This window comes from Somniosus microcephalus, chromosome 4, assembly GCF_052327205.1.
Source record: "Somniosus microcephalus isolate GS21.2 chromosome 4, FLI_Smic_1.0, whole genome shotgun sequence".
Classification (NCBI taxonomy): Eukaryota; Metazoa; Chordata; class Chondrichthyes; order Squaliformes; family Somniosidae; genus Somniosus; species Somniosus microcephalus.
In genome coordinates, this window is record NC_140990.1 from 248,436,347 (window position 1) to 248,453,782 (window position 17,436).

A 17,436-nucleotide genomic window follows, 5' to 3' on the forward strand; every position below is an offset into this window, starting at 1 on the left:
ACTTGTCCTCGTTGTAGGTGAGATTGAGTTTTTGTGCGGTTTCCAGGAACCTCTCGAGGTTCGAGTCGTGATCCTGCTGATTGTGGCCGCAGATGGTGACGTTGTCGAGGTAGGGGAAGGTTGCCTGCAAGTGGTGGTCATCGACCATGTGGTCCATCTCCCTCTGGAAGACCGAGACCCCATTCGTCACCCCAAAGGGGACTCTGAGGAATTGGTAGAGGCGTCCGTTCGCCTCGAAGGCGGTGTACGGGCGGTCCTCTGGTCTGATAGGGAGCTGGTGGTACGCTGACTTGAGGTCGATGGTGGAGAACACCCGGTATTGGGCGATTTGGTTCACCATTTCTGATATGCGGGGTAGCGGGTAGGCGTCTAGTAGGGTGTACCTGTTGATCGTTTGACTATAGTCGATCACCATCCGTTTCTTCTCGCTACCCCTTACCACTACCACTTGGGCGCGCCACGGGCTGTTGCTGCGTTCAATAATGCGCTCTTTCAGGAGCCTGTCTACCTCGGTCGCGATAAACCGCCTGTCCTCCCAGCTGTACCTCCTGCTTTTGGTCGCTATTGGCCGGCAGTTAGGGGTAAGGTTCGCGAATAGCGAAGGCGGCTTTACCTTCAGGGTAGCCAGACCGCACACTGTGAGGGGCGGCTGGGACCCACCGTACTTGAGCGTGATGCTTTGGTGGTTGCACTGGAAATCCAGGCCCAAGATCACGCTCGCACATAGGTTCTTCATGATTAATACTTTAAAATTATCATATACAGTTCCGTTAACGCACAATTGTACCGTGCAGTAACCCAGAATGGTCGATGTCTGGGTTTTGTCAGCCATAGAGATGGTACCCTGAGTAGGGACCACCTTTAGGGAGAGTTGTTGTGCCAGCTCTGGGTGGATAAAGCTCTCCGTGCTTCCACTGTCAATTAAGCATTTAACCCGGCACCTGTTTACCTCGATGTCCACCATTGATCTGGATAGCGGGTGCGGCCTGGTCTGGCCCACTGTGACCGATGCCACTGTAGGGCCCTGATCGATACAAGATGGCGTCCACGCTGTCTGCTCACAGGATGGCGGACCCCACGAGGTCGGGCAAGATGGCGTCCAAGATGGCCGCTCCCACGGCGCACACGCGGCGGTGGCGGGTTTTCCGGCGGGGTTCCCTCTGCACACCTTCCCGAAGTGCCCCTTCTTACCGCACTTAAAGCAGGTGGTGCCTTTCGCCGGGCACAGGTTTCTGGTGTGCTTTGGCTGCCCGCAGAAGTAGCAGTTGGGTCCCTGACGCGTCGCGGCTGTCGTAGGGCTTCTGGGGGGAGAGCGGGGCCCAGCCGGTGTCGGGCTGTCGGGCGGGGAAGATGCCTTCCAAGATGGCGGCGCCCTCGGTGCACACGTGGCGGCGTGGACGGCGCGGGCTGAAGAGTAGGCGTCCGAGTTTCTCTGGGCCACATCCAGGGATCGCGCGGTGTCCGCAGCCTGTTTCAGGTCCAACCCCGTTTTTTCCAGCAGTCTTTGCCGGATGTAAGTGGAGCTGAGGCCTGTGATGAAGGCATCGCGAACAAGCTCGTCAGTGTACACTGCGGCTTTTACATCTCGGCACTTGCAGTCTTTGCCAAGCATTTTCAGGGTGCTTAGGAACTCCTCCACCGATTCCCCAGGTCGCTGTGCGCGGGTAGCGAGCAGGTGCCTAGCATACACCTCATTCGTAGGCTGCTGGTAATGCGCCTTTAAGATGTCGCAGGCAGCCAGGTACGTCTTGGACGAGGGGGTAAACCCGGTGGCTTACCCAATTCCGCAGAATTCCGAGTCTCATCCTCGCAGCGTCCGTAGCGTCTTTGACGGCTGCGGAATTGTCCAGGAAGAATTCCATACACTCAAACCAGTGTCCGAAGCGTGCTGATGCGTCCGGAGCATGTTGATCCAAATCCAAACGTTCGGGTTTCAGGAGTTGATCCATAGTGTTGAAAAATAAGTTAATAAAATTGATGTGCCTCAATAATTCCGAGACTCGAAGTTAGCAGAACAAAAACAAGGCTTTTATTAACTTAGAACGTAACACGTAAAAGAGAGTGATGTCTTCCTTCTGGAGGCTGAGGCCAGACTGAGCCAGCCTACAAACGGGGCCAGGTATGGGCGGAGCCCTACACACAGCACATTCCAGTATACAATACAGCACATTCCAGTACACAATACAATGAGGTCTGGGGGAAGGGAAATGACACTGAAACCGATCTCAGTCACAGGCAGTGATGATGATGAATATTTCATCACAGTATCATCTGCAAACTTTGATATGTTACACTCGGTCCCCTCCTCCAAATCGTTAATATAGATTGTAAAGAGTTGGGGACCCAGCACTGACCCCTGCGGAACACCACTAGTTACTGGTTGCCAATCTGAGAATGAACCATTTATCCCAACTCTCTGCTTTCTGTTAGAGAGCCAATCTTCCACCCACGCCAGAATATTACCCCCAATCCCGTGATTTTTTATCTTGAGCAATAATCTTTTGTGTGGCACCTTGTCAAATGCCTTTTGGAAGTCTAAATACACTACGTCCACTGGTTCCCCTTTATCCACCCTGATGTGCCTTCAATAACCACAAAACTAGAAGTTATAGACTTTAACAAGTTGGCTTTTAATCACTAAGATCAGAGCTAACATCTCAACACACCGACTGGCTCACAGGAATGAGTCATACAGATCCTGAGATCTTTAAGTAAGAGAAGTCAGGGGCGGAGCCAAGAGCCAAGACCTGGAACCTTCCAGGTTAGTCAGGAAAGAGGAAGTGAAACTATACACCGTGTGGGGGAGGGTAATATACATGAGTGCAAAACGAATACAGACAAGACAAACAGATTTCATTACATTCACCCCTTCTTTAGATTTAGTCCATCGGGGTGATGTTTCTTAAAAGTTGGTATAAGTGAGTCTGTCAGGAGGTTTTGCGGTTCTCAGTGATCGGCGCAAAGCCGGTTGGGGTGCCTCTAGGGGAGTGGATTCTGGTTCCTCCGCTGTCCGGGCCTCCGCAGTGTCTTCCAGGTTATCTGCAGTGTCCTCCAGGTTAAAGTTGGGTATTGATACCTCTGGGCGTCCTGTCTCTTTTTGGTGTAGGTCTTCCTCGGGTAGTCTCTCATCGTTCTCTCCGCTCCCCGAGGGAGCGAGGTCTTTTATGGAAACAGTGTCCTCTCGCCCGTCAGAGTATTCGATATAGGCGTACTGAGGGTTTGCATGGAGGAGCTGTACCTTTTCCACAAGGGGGTCTGTTTTATGGCCTCTCACGTGCTTCCGCAATAGTACTGTCCCCGGAGACGTCAGCCACGCGGGTAGAGATATGCCCGAGGTGGATTTCCGGGGGAAAACGAACATCTTTTCGTGAGGGGTAGCGTTAGTGGCTGTACATAACAGAGACCTTATGGAGTGGAGCACGTCTGGGAGGACTTCCTGCCAGCGGGAGGTCGGAAGGCCTTTTGACTTTAAGGCTAACGTGACAGCCTTCCAAACAGTAGCATTCTCTCTTTCCACTTGCCCATTACCCCGGGGGCTGTAGCTAGTGGTTCTGCTAGTGGCTATCCCCTTTGAGAGCAAGAACTGGCGCAGTTCGTCACTCATAAATGACGTCCCCCATCGCTGTGTATGTAGTTCGGCATGCCAAACATGCAGAATAGATTACCGAGACACTTGATGACCGTGGCACTGGTCATGTCTGGGCAGGGAATGGTGAAGGGGAAGCGGGAATATTCATCGATGATATTGAGGAAGTAAACGTTACGGTCGGCAGAGGGAAGGGGTCCCTTGAAGTCCAGACTTAGGCGCTCGAATGGCCGTGTGGCTTTGATAAGGTGTGCACGGTCAGGCCTGTAGAAACAAGGCTTGCATTCCGCACAGATGCGGTAGGCTCTGGTCATTGCCCTGACCTCTTCGATGGAGTGGGGCAGATTGCGGGACTTTATAAAATGGTATAGTCGGGTGACCCCTGGGTGACAGAGGTCGTTGTGGAGACCCTGTAATTTGTCCGTATGAATGCTGGCACACATTCCCCGCGATAGGGCGTCTGGGGGTTCATTAAGGGCTCCCGGCCTGTACATAATATCATAGTCGAACGTGGATAGCTCGATCCTCCACCTGAGTATTTTGTCATTCTTGATTTTCCCCCTTTGTTTGTTATTAAACATGAAAGCCTCCGACCGCTGGTCGGTGAGCAGGGTGAAACGTTTGCCGGCTAGGTAGTGTCTCCAGTGCCGCACTGCCTCCACTATAGCCTGTGCCTCCTTCTCGACAGAAGAGTGCCTGATTTCAGGTCCCTGAAGGGTTCGGGAGCAGAAGGCCACAGGTCTCCCAGCCTGATTGAGGGTCGCAGCTAAGGCAAGGTCTGACGCATCGCTTTCGACTTGAAAGGGAATGCTTTCGTCCACTGCACACAGTGCAGCCCTTTCAATGTCCTGTTTGATACTGGTGAAAACCTCCCGAGCTTCAGCTGATAGTGGGAAGGACGTCGATTTAATGAGGGGTCGGGCCTTATGAGAGTAATTGGGCACCCATTGGGCAGAATACGAGAAAAATCCCAGGCACCTTTTTAAAGCTTTGGGATTGTGTGGCAGGGGCAGTTCCTTTAGGGGGCGTAATCGGTCAGGGTCCGGTCCAATTACCCCATCTTCCACCACACAGCCGAGGATACAGAGACGGGTTGTGTTGAAGACACATTTGTCTTCGTTGTAGGTTAGATTCAGCTTTAGGGCAGTTTTTAAAAATCTCGCAAGATTTAGATCGTGGTCTTGCTGGTTGTGCCCGCAGATAGTGACATTGTCCAGATAGGGGTAGGTAGCTTGTAGTTTATTCTCGTCAACCATGCGGTCCATCTCACGTTGGAAGACCGAGACCCCATTTGTTACCCCGAAGGGCACTCTGAGAAAATGGTAGCGGCGTCCGTTCGCCTCAAAGGCGGTGTATGGGCGGTCCTCCGTTCTAATGGGGAGCTGGTGATACGCGGATTTGAGGTCGATAGTCGAGAAGACTCGGTATTGCGCAATCTGGTTGACCATTTCTGATATGCGGGGTAAAGGGTAGGCGTCCAGCTGGGTATAAATATTAACAGTCTGGCTGTAGTCAATTACCATCCGTTTCCTTTCGCTATTTTTAACTATGACTACTTGGGCACGCCACGGACTGGTACTGCATTCAATAATGCCTTCCCGCAGGAGTCTGTCCACTTCCGCCTTGATAAAGTGTCTGTCTTCCAGACTGTACCGTCTACTTTTGGTCGCTATGGGCCTACAGTTCGGAGCGAGATTAGCGAATAAAGAGGGCGGGCTGATTTTTAAGGTTGATAGGCCACAGACTGTGAGTGGCGGCTGGGACCCGCCATATGCTAGCGTGACACTTTTGTGGTGGCACTGGAAGTCCAGGCCCAAGATTACATTAACAGAGTTCTGGCATCACGAGGAGTTTAAAATCCTTGTAGTCCGTGCCTTTTACAGTCAGTGTTACCACACAGTAGCCCAAAATGTCCGAAGTGTGGGGCTTAGCAGCCATAGCAATTCTGCTCCGTGTAGGGGTTACCGTTAATGAGTGTCGCTGTACCAGGCTAGGGGGGATAAAACTCTCGGTACTCCCACAGTCAATTAAACATTTCGTTAAATTCCCGTTTACCTGTATGTCCATCATGGATTTTGTCAACGGGTGTGGCCTGGATTGATCCACCGTGATCGAAGCCACTGTTGGGCCCTGGGCGGCCGTTGAGTCGGGAAAAGATGGCGGATCCCAAGATGGTGGCCCGCACGGTACGCACGAGGCGGTGACGGAGTTGGAAATCGGATTCCCCCTGCAGACTTTGCTAAAATGCCCCTTTTTCTTACATTTGAAGCATGTAGCGTCCTTCGCTGGGCATCGTTGTCTGGGGTGCTTGGCCTGGCCGCAGAAGTAGCATTTCGGGCCTCGAGACATTGCCGCTGTAGTAGGACTCCTGGGTGAACTTCTGTGTGGGGACTCCGGCGATGTAGAGCTGGTCTGAGACCTGGATGGGGAAGATGGCTGATTCCAAGATGGCGGCCCGCTCGGCGCGCACGAGGCGGTGAGGGCCGCATGGCCGGAAGAATAAGAGTCAGAGTTTTTCTGGGCCACGTCCAGCGATCGCGCAGTGGCCACTGCCTTTTTTAAGTCCAGGACCTCCTTCTCCAGCAGTCTCTGCCGGATATAATTCGATTTGAGGCCCGTGATGAAGGAATCGCGGACCAATTCGTCAGAGTACACGTTGGCCGTCACGGCCTTGCAGTTACAGTCCCGGACCAAGTCCTTTAGGCCCTGTAAGAAATCGTCCATTGATTCCTCAGGTCTCTGCCTGCGTGTAGCCAACAGATGTCTGGCGTACACTTCGTTTACTGGCCTCTGGTATTGGGCCTTCAGGATAGTGATGGCCTCCGTGTAAGAGGTGGCGTCCCGGATGAACGAATAAATCCGATGACTAACGCGAGTAGTCAGTAGACTCAGTTTATCTACCTCGCTAGCGGATGAGGCCCTCGCGAAGAGTTCGAAGCATTTGAGCCAGTGTCCAAATTGATTTGATGCTTCAGCAGAATGTGGATCCAAGTCCAGACGCTCTGGTTTTAGGAGTCGATCCATCCTAGTATTCTTTAGTGATTAAAATTGATGTGCTTTCAATAACCACAAAACTAGAAGTTATAGACTTTAACAAGTTGGCTTTTAATCACTAAGATCAGAGCTAACATCTCAACACACCGACTGGCTCACAGGAATGAGTCATACAGATCCTGAGATCTTTAAGTAAGAGAAGTCAGGGGCGGAGCCAAGAGCCAAGACCTGGAACCTTCCAGGTTAGTCAGGAAAGAGGAAGTGAAACGATACACCGTGTGGGGGAGGGTAATATACATGAGTGCAAAACGAATACAGGCAAGACAAACAGATTTCATTACACACCCTGTATGTTACTTCCTCAAAAAACTCCAGCAAATTTGTCAAACATGACTTCCCCTTCATGAAACCATGCTGAGTTTGTCCTATTAAATTATGTTTATCCAAATGTCCCGTTACTGTCTCCTTAATAATGGACTCCAACATTTTACCAACCACAGATGTTAGGCTAACAGGTCTATAGTTTCCAGCCTTCTGCCTACTACCCTTTTTAAATAAGGGTGTTACATTAGCAGTTTTCCAATCTGCCGGGACCTTTGCTGAGTCCAGTGAGTTTTGGAAAATTATTACCAATGCATCCACAATCCCTACCGCTACTTCCCTCAAGACCCTAGGATGCAAGTCATCAGGTCCAGGGGATTTATCTGCCTTGAGTCCCATTATTTTACCAAGTACCACTTCCTTAGTGATTTTAATCGTATTTAGTTCCTCCCTTCCCCCCCCCCCCCCCCCGCCGAGCCCCCTGTTTGTCCAGTGTTGGGATATTCTTAGTGTCCTCTACTGTAAAGACTGATACAAAATAATTGTTCAGTGTTTTTGCCATCTCCATGTTTCCCACCATTAATTTCCCCGTCTCATCCTCTAAGGGACCAACATTTACTTTAGCCACCCTTTTTCTTTTTATATAACTATAGAAACTTTTACTGTCTGTTTTTATATTTTTTGCTCATTTACTTTCATAATCTATCTTCCCTTTCTTAATCAATCTTTTAGTTATTTTTTGCTGTCTTTTAAAGACTTCCCAATCTTCCATCCTCCCACTAGATTTGGCTACCTTATATGCCCTTGTTTTTAGTCGGATACTATCCTTAATTACTTTACTTAGCCACGGCTGGCTATCTTTTCTTTTACACCCTTTTTTCCTCAGTGGAATATTTTTTTTTTGGAAGTTGTAAAATAACTCCTTAAATGTACACCACTGATCATGTACCGTCTTACCCTTTAATCTATTTTCCCAGTCCACTCGAATCAATTCCGCTCTCATACCTTCATAGTCTCCTTTATTCAAGCTCAGCACGCTTGTTTGAGATCCAACCTTCTCACCCTCTAATTGAATATGGAATTCAACCATGTTATGGTCACTCATTCCAAGGGGATCCTTTACTAGGACATTTTTAATTAATCCTGTCTCATTACACAGGACCAAATCTAAGGTTGCTTGCCCCCTGGTCGGTTCAGTTACATACTGCTCAAGAAACCCATCCCTAATACACTCGATGAACTCATCCTCAAGGCTGCTCTGCCCAATTTGATTTGTCCAGTTAATATGATAATTAAAATCCCCCATAATTATAGTGTATCATTCTACAAACCAGATATTCAACATGGTCTCTCCGCAGTTTTATAAATGTGTCCACTTGTCAGTTGGCCTGTGTGTATCTTGGGCAGTAGATGGAATTCAATAAACCACTGAGCCGTTTATCTCAAGTGCTATGTGGAATAGTAAAGCAGCAGGTTAGTTCAGTCACACGCACTTTTCTTGGACTTTCCTAAATATTAAAAGTATTTTTGGAAATACTTGCAGCATGCTGTATTAGTTGAATCTTATATGTTTGCAGTTTGAAGCTATATTCTGTTCACCCAGCTAGCTATCTTCTGTGAGTTTTGCCTATTGGTACCATCCAAGCGTCTAACATGCATGGAAGCATATCACAATAGGCCATTCAGCCCCTCCAGCCAGTTGCACCAATCAATCAGATCGTGGCTGATCTGTACCTGAACTCCATTTACCTGCCTTTGATCCCTATCCCTTGATAGCCTTACCTAACAAAAATCTATTGATCTCAGTCTTGAAAATTTCAATTGACCCCACATCCACAGCCTTTTGGCAGAGTAAGTTCTAGATTTCCACTCCTTTGTGTGGAAAAAGTGCTTCCTGATTTGACCCCTGAATGGCCGAGCTTTAATTTTAAGATTGTGGCCCCTTGTTCTGGAGTGCCCCACCAGAGGAAATCGTTTCTCTGCATCTACCCCATGAAACCATTTTAAACACCTCGATTAAATCACCCCCTCAACCTGCTTAACTCAAGGAATACAAGTAACGATTCTAAAACCGTCCTCATAAATTAATTCTTTCAGCCCCAGTATATAATTATGATAAATCTGCGCTGTACCCTCTCCGAGGCTAATATCTCCTTCCTGAGGTACAGTTCCCAAAACTGACTCAGTACTCAGATGGGGTCTGACCAACTTCCTCCCCTTTGCATTGCAGCCCTCTTGAAATAAAAGCCCATGTTCCATTAGCCTTTTATAGGTGTGCATTAGCTTTTAGTGATTTGTGTACATGGACGCCTAAATCCCTTTGCTTCTCCACAGTTCCTATTCTCTCTCCATTTGGAAAATATTCCGTTTTGTCATTCTTAGATCCAAAGAGGATTACCTTACACTTCCCCTACATTGAACTCCATCTGACACCGTTGTGTCCACTCACTTAATTAGTCTATGTCCCTTTGTAACTTCCTGCTCCCATCTACACTACTTACTGCTCCTTCTAACTTCGTGTCATCTACAAACTTGGATATACAACTCTCTATTCCTTCATCCAAGTCATTGATATATATGGTAAAAAGCAGAGGCCTCAGTACAGATCCCAGGGAAACATAGGAACATAGAAGATAGGAGCAGGAGTAGGCCATTCGGCCCCTCGAGCCTGCTCCTCTATTTAATGAGATCATGGCTGATCATCCAAATTCAGTACCCTGTCCCTGCTTTCTCTCCATATCCCTTGATCCCTTTAGCCTTAATAAATATATCTAACTCCTTCTTGAATATATTTAATGAATTGGCCTCAACTGCCTTCTGTGGTAGAGAATTCCACAGGTTCACCACTCTCTGGGTGAAGAAATTCCTCCTCATCTCTGTCCTAACTGGCTTACCCCTTATCCTTAGACTGTGACCCCTGGTTCTGGACTCCCCCGCCATCGGGAACATCCTGCATCTAGCTTGTCTAGTCCTGTTAGAATGTTATAAGTTTCAATGAGATCCCCTCTCATTCTTCTAAACTCCAGCGAATATAAGCCTAATCGACCCAATCTCTCTTCATACGTCATTCCTGCCATCCCAAGTATCAGTCTGGTGAATCTTCGCTGCACTCCCTCCATGGCAAGAACATCCTTCCTCAGATAAGGCGACCAAAACGGCACACAATACTCAAGGTGTGGTCTCACCAAGGCCCTGTACAACTACAGCAAGACACCTTTGCGCCTGTACTCGAATCTTCTCGCTATGAAGGCCAACATACTATTTGCCTTCTTAGCCGCCTGCTGCACCTGCATGGTTACCTTCAGCGACTGGTGCACAAGGACACCCAGGTCTCGTTGTACTTCCCCCTTTCCCAATCTATTGCCATTCAGATAATAATCTGTCTTCCTGTTTTTGCCACCGAAGTGGATAACCTCGCATTTATCCACATTATACTGCATTTGCCATACATCTGCCCAATCACCCAACCTGTCCAAATCATACTGGAGTTTCTCTGCATCCTCCTCACAGCACACACACCCACCCAGCTTTGTGTCATCTGCAAACTTGGAGATATTACATCTAGTTCCCTTGTCTAGATCATTAATATATATTGTGAATAGCTGGGGTCCTAGCACCAATCCCTGCGGTACCCCACTAGTCACTGCCTGCCACTCGGAAAAAGACCCGTTTATTCCAACTCTTTGCTTCCTGTCTGCCAACCAGTTCTCTATCCAAGTCAGTACCTTACCCCCAATCCCATGTGCTTTAACTTTACACGCTAATCTCTTATGCGGGACCTTATCGAAAGCCTTCTGATAGTCCAAATACACCACATCCACTGGTTCTCCCTTATCTATTCTACCAGTTACATCCTCAAAAAATTCCAGTAGATTAGTCGACCATGATTTACCTTTTTGTAAATCCATGTTGACTTTGTCCGATCCTGTCACTGTTTTCCAAGTGCTCTGCTATTACATCTTTTATAATGGACTCTAGCATTTTCCCCACTACCGATGTCAGGCTTACCGGTCTATAATTCCCCGTTTTCTCTCTACCACCTTTTTTAAATAGTGGGGTTACATTAGCTACCCTCCAATCCATGGGAACTGCTCCAGAGTCTATAGAATTTTGGAAGATGACCAGCAATGCATCTACTATTTCTAGGGCCACTTCCTTAAGTACCCTAGGATGTAGATTATCAGGCCCTGGGGATTTATCGGCCTTCAATCCCATCAATTTCCCTAATACCATTTCCCTACAAATACTGATTTCATTCAGTTCCTCCCTCTCATTAGACCCTATGTTCCCTGACATCTCCTGGAGGTTATTTGTGTCCTCCTTTGTGAAGACAGAACCAAAGTATGGATTTAATTGGTCAGCCATTTCTTTGTTTCCCCATTATAAATTCCCCTGATTCTGACTGCAAGGGACCTACGCTTGACTTCACCAATCTTTTTCTCTTCACACATCAATAGAAGCTTTTACAGTCAGTTTTTATGTTCCCTGCAAGCTTACTCTCGTACTCCATTTTCCCCCTCCTAATTAATCCCTTTGTCCTCCTTTGCTGAATCCTAAACTGCTCCCAATCCTCAAGTTTGCTGCTTTTTCTGGCCAATTTATATGTCCTCTCCTTGGATCTTATGCTATCCCTAATTTCCCTTGTTAGCCACGGTTGCACCACCTTTTTTGTTTTATTTTTATGCCAGACAGGGATGAACAAATTCTGTAGTTCATCCATGCGATCTTTAAATGTTTGCCATTGCCTATCCACCGTCAGCCCTTTAAGTAACATTCCCCAATCCATCCTAGCCAACTCGTGCCTCATACCATCGTAGTTTCCTTTACTTGTCACCTCCTGCCCATCAGAGTACATTCCCTTTATCCCTATTCTCTGTCTCCTACCTCTCAACCAATTAACAGCCCCTGTTACCTCCCATTCCATGAATTTCTATTTTTGCTAATGCTTGATTGTCTCCAAAACAAACGATAGTACTTAGAAACCCATACAAGTATAGTTTCTGTTGCCTAATACAGAATGCATGTTGTCTCCCTGTAGGGACATACTGACACTCCACTTACCTAAGCTGAGAGAACTTGGGTGCAAGAGATACCCAAGCACATGTAGGGGTATTGCTATAATTTAATCAGCTGAAACTGTGTAGCTTACCAGTTCTTAGGACTGTTGGTTGTCCAGCTATTGCTATCCTATCTGTGTGGGCATGGTTTGCAAGGTTATCCGGAGACAAGTGGGAAGATTCCCATTCTCCAGTGGTAGGTCTATCCCTCCAGGTCCTATCATTGAACCAGCTTGTGACCAAAACAACAGTGTCCTGGAATACATCAGACCTACCTGATTACTGATATTGGATTACGGATTTCCGATTTTGTATTACCAGAGTATGTTATCCTTGAGCCAACCTGACCCCAAAGAAACACATGTATTTCACTCAAAATAAATAAATAAATAAATAATAATAAAAATATATTTTTAAAAAGGTTTGCAATCCCTCATTCTTTTCAATCATTAATCTGATACTACAAAATTTTCTTCCAAAACCTATACATCTTGCATCACTTCTCTCCATCTTCAAAGGCTTCCTCATCCTTGCCTTTGATCATCTCCCCAAACTCTTCTCCCAAATCCTGCTCTGTATCTTAATTCTCCCACCTTCACACAGCACTTCACAATGTTTAGTAAAATTATAGTTGTAAGTGTAATTTGAATTGCTGCTGGTGGTCAGAAGGTACAAGGTTTAACAAAATAGGAATTTCTGTAGTTGCTTTTGTGTGTTCAGATTTTAAATTGAAACTTCGTCTTCACTAAGTTTGAAAATGGGAGAGGAAATGATCAGTCTACAATAAAGTGGGCAGATGCCTTTTGTTCAGAGATCAACTAAGATAAAGATATGTTAATGACTAATGAATGCAGTATATTATCTGACAAAAATGTAATTTCCAGTTGTTGACAGGTGCCAAACAAGCAGGCTGTTCTGTATCAGTAATACAGCAGTTCAACCCATTATCCCTTGGTGATTGTTTCAACTTCAAACCAAAAGACATCTTTATGATCCAGGGATTTTCTTACAGTCTTGGTGGTGGAAGCAGAAACACTCAATGTTTTCAAGGGGAGACTGGATAGGCACTTGAGGGAAATAAACTTGCAGGGCTACGGGGATAGAGTGGGGAAATGGGACTGACAGGATTGCTCTGCAGAGAGCCGGCGTGGACTCGATGGGCCGAATGGCCTCCTTCTGTGCCGTAATGACTCTGACTCTTCAGTTTCCTTTTCACTGAACTTCTATACATAAAGGAAGCAATCAGAGCTTTGTAAGAATAACCTTAAGAGTATGCCATCATAGATAGACAGTTCCCACAATACCTCAAATTTAAAATTCTCATCCTTGTGTTTAAATTCCTCTACGGCCTCACCCCGCCCCATTTCTGCAACCTTCTACACCCCAAAACTTTTCCTGAACTCCCTGTTCCTCTGACTCCGGCCTCTTGTGCTTTCCCCTCCTTTGATCCCACTTTGCCTTCTGCCACCTAGGTACCAGTCTTTGGAATTTCCTCCCTTAAACCCCTCTGTCTCTAGCTCCCACTCCTCCTTTGTGACTTTGATCAAACTTTTGGTCACCCTTCATAATTTCTTCTTTGACTGATGTTTGGGCATTTCTTTGTGCCTCTGAAGTGCTTTGGAAGGTTTTTCTACATTAAAGGCGCTATTTAAATGCAAGTTGTTTTTGGCGTTGTCTAGCTTCAGTGTAGATATATTGTGGACAGTTTGTAACGTATTCGCCACATCAATGTTCTAGACATCTACACCAATGCAACCGTGACAAAAATTAAGTATTTTGTCTAATTCTAGTTGGTGGCTGTCTTTATCAATCCAGTTACTGTGTATGTACAGTTTTAGTCCTTGTAACAAGCTTATTTTGATACATATGTTGCATATTGGTTTAAACTGGCTTTAGAACTGAAGGTTTGAAGAACGGAATTTGTTTAGTAAAGTAAAAAAGAACTTTCATTTATATAGTGCCTTTCACAACCTCAGGATGTCCCAAAGTGCTTTTGATGTATAGAAATGTAGGGAAACGCAGCAGCCACTTTACGCATAGCAAAGTCCCACAAATAGCAATAAGATAAATGACCAGATACTCTATTTTAGTGATGTTGGTTAAGGGATAGATATTGACCAGGATACTAGGAGAACTCCCCTGCTGTTTTTCGATTTGTACTGTGGGATTGTTTGCATCCACCTGAGAGGTCAGATTGTTTAACATCTCATCCAAAAGACAACACCTCCAACAATGCAGATCTCCCTCAGTACTGCACTGAAATGTCAGTGTAGATTTTGTGCTCATGTCTCTGGAGTGGGACTTGCCTCCTGAGTCAGAAAGTCATGGGTTCAAGAGTGCTGCCACTGAGTCAAGGCAGACACTAATTAAATGCATGACAACCAATTATTTTGGAGCTGACCATCTATTCTGCATTAAAAATGCTACATGGTCACAGCAGTCCAAAGGTTTTGCACCTGTAGGTGGTGCTGTGAGCATAGCATTTTTTATTCGTTCATGGGATGTGGGCATCGCTGGCAAGGCCAGCATTTATTGCCCATCCCTAATTGCCTTTGATGGTGGTGGTGAGCCGCCGCCTTGAACCGCTGCAGTCCATGTGGTGAAGGTACTCCTACAGTGCTGTTAGGTAGGGAGTTCCAGGATTTTGACCCAGCGACGATGAAGGATCGGCGATATATTTCTAAGTCAGGATGGTGTGTGACTTGGAGGGGAATTTGTTGGTGGTGGTGTTCCCATGCGCCTGCTGCCCTTGTCCTTCTAGGTGGTAGAGGTCATGGGTTTGGGAGGTGCTGCCGAAGAAGCCTTGGCGAGTTGCTGCAATGCATCTTGTAGATGGTACACACTGCAGCCACAGTACGTCGGTGGCAGAGGGAGTGAATGTTTAAGGTGGTGGATGGGGTGCCAATCAAGCGGGCTGCTTTATCCTGGATGGTGTCGAGCTACTTGAGTGTTGTTGGAGCTGCACTCATCCAGGCAAGTGGAGAATATTCCATCACACTCCTTACTTGTGCCTTGTAGATGGTGGAAAGACTTTGGGGAGTCAGGAGGTGAGACACTCGCCACAGAATACCTAGCCTCTGACCAGCTCTTGTTGCCACTGTATTTATGTGGCTGGTCCAGTTATGTTTCTGGTCAATGGTGACCCCCCAGGATGTTGATGGTGGGGGATTCGGCGATGGTAATGCCGTTGAATGTCATGGGGCGGTGGTTAGACTCTCGCTTGTTGGAGATAGTCATTGCCTGGCATTTCTGTGGCCCAAATGTTATCTAAACATCGCCCAAGTCTTGTTGCATGCGGGCATGGACTGCATCATTATCTGAGGAGTTGTGAATGGCGCTGAACACTGCAGTCATCAGCGAACATCCCCATTTCTGACCTTCAGTACCTTCACCACATCGACTGTAGCGGTTCAAGAAGGCAGCTCACCACCACCTTCTCAAGGGCAATTAGTGATGGGCAATAAATGCTGGCCTTGCCAGCGGCACCCACATCCCATAAACGAATTAAAAAAAAAAAAGTCAACTGCTTAGTTCAAGTTCTCGTGAGTTTTGACAAATGAGATTTGTTCACCATGTGATTGACTCTCTGCTGGTGCGTTAAACAACAGGACTGTGTAAGCTAAAGCCATCGCTAACAAACAGTTTGTCCTTTTTTGCCATAAATTCACCTTGATTTCATCCATGAGCCAGAGGCTGCTCTTCTCTAGAATGACTAGGACCTTTGAACCATGAAGGAGTAATACAAAGGCAGTTTACTGCGGATGCTGAAAATCTGAAACATAACCAGAAAGTACTGGAAATACTCAGCAGGTCAGGCAGCATGTGTGGCGAGAGAAACAGAATTAACAGTTTAACATGAATCAATAATGTTTGTTCACACATTATATGCCGTAAATTTAATCTGCATCAAAGTACATTTGGAGGGGAGTGCTTGGTGCCAAACTATTTTTAATGACATTGGTAGATAGAAGGGAGATAATTAGATGTTGAATATTTAAGCTTATTTAGTGCCTTTTTTAATTTGGAGTTTGGGTGCGTGTGTGTGTGTTGAAGCTTTGCAGCCAACCTGAAATGTTTCACAGTTGACTTTTCTAGGACAATTATGGTGTTAAAGAGTTCAATAATTTACTTTGAAAGCCACATAGTTATATTTAACATTAAATATAAAAAGTGGCATACTGACTAAGTTTATATGTATCTTCTTTGAGGTATGGATGGCAGAACAAAAAATATCATATGAAAAAAAGAAACAAGAAGAATTAATGCAACAGTATGTAAAAGAGCAAGAAGTATATGATAACAGGTATGAAATTGTGTCTATTTCAATGTTTTTGGTCCGTCTCTTAATAGTGCAAGTTAATATTTTGCTTTAAATCTTGAGTCTAGGTTTTCCATCTCTCTCTTTTTTCCCCCCACCACAACTTAGCTGATATTCTATGGCGGATCTGGGACGATGGGGACAGAAAGCAACTTGGGATGTGCTTTGATACTTCCCTGCCTCACGAATATTTTCTGTTGGCTGGGGGTGTGGTGTATATGTTTCTGGGCACACGGTAAATATATGCAAAAAAGGAAAACATAGCCTCTGCTGTAATTCTTGCCATTTGTACCTTTGGAATACTAGACACAAGGGCCCTGTTGTCTTGCATTCAGAGTTCAGTGATGGGGGGATCTAGAGTGGAAATTGAAGAGGAGCCTGTGCAACTGTTCAGTGCAGCTGTGTACAAGCCCCATTAGTGAAACTGAAATTATTTAAACCATTAAAGCAGCTTGCTAGGCATCCATTTCTCCCAGTGCAGCAGACCATCTTTCTCCCAGATGTAAATAATCCTAGAGCTGTAAATGTTACTGGGTCCAGCAGGGGATTTTTGGGGTGACCAGAAATCCCACCCCACCAGAGATGTGCCTCAATCAAGGGGATGAGGGGGAGAAGGCCAAGGCCATTGTGCTGTCAGATAAAACCAATCAGTATGTAAATTACATGTGTTGCATTTTTGGGATTGTTTTGGACCATTTTTCCATAGGCTGCCCACAAAGATTTAGCGGGCTCTAGAGTGTAGATTTTCTCTCTTCCGACATTAATGTCAATTTGGCACCTTTTCTACAGAGGATCTGTGGCATCCAGCAACAGGACAGGCAGCAGGCAGGCTGACCAGCTAGTCAGATTGAAGAATGCTCACAGACAGCAAAGCAGGAAGTAAAAAGCAGGGAATATAAATCACATTTAGATCATTAAAACATTTTTTTTAAATCTGCAATTTTTAAATGTGTGGGCTGCCAGAAGTTGCTGTCCGTTTTATACAGTAATAACAGCGAGCGCTGACAGTTTCGCCATTACTACTACCGCAAATTCTGGGCCATTATCTCACTTCAGACTACCAGTAGGCTATCCAATTAAGATGGTGCTTTTCGATAGACAGCAAGTCTGCTGAGAATATACTCTTGGGAAGGAAGTAGCCAGTTTGATTGACAGGCCTA

The 17,436-nt window shown here is 46.1% G+C and overlaps 1 protein-coding gene across 1 annotated transcript in view; it reads left to right on the forward strand.

Annotated features, from left to right (window-relative positions):
• The window catches only part of cirsr (corepressor of RBPJ and splicing regulator), a 101,040-nt gene that overhangs the window by 3,867 nt on the left and 79,737 nt on the right, over positions 1 to 17,436 (forward strand). Inside the window, exon 2 of the mRNA XM_085986159.1 lies at positions 16,167 to 16,261. Coding sequence (XP_085842285.1) covers positions 16,167 to 16,261 — 95 coding nt within the window. The remainder of the gene's footprint in view (positions 1 to 16,166; positions 16,262 to 17,436) is intronic.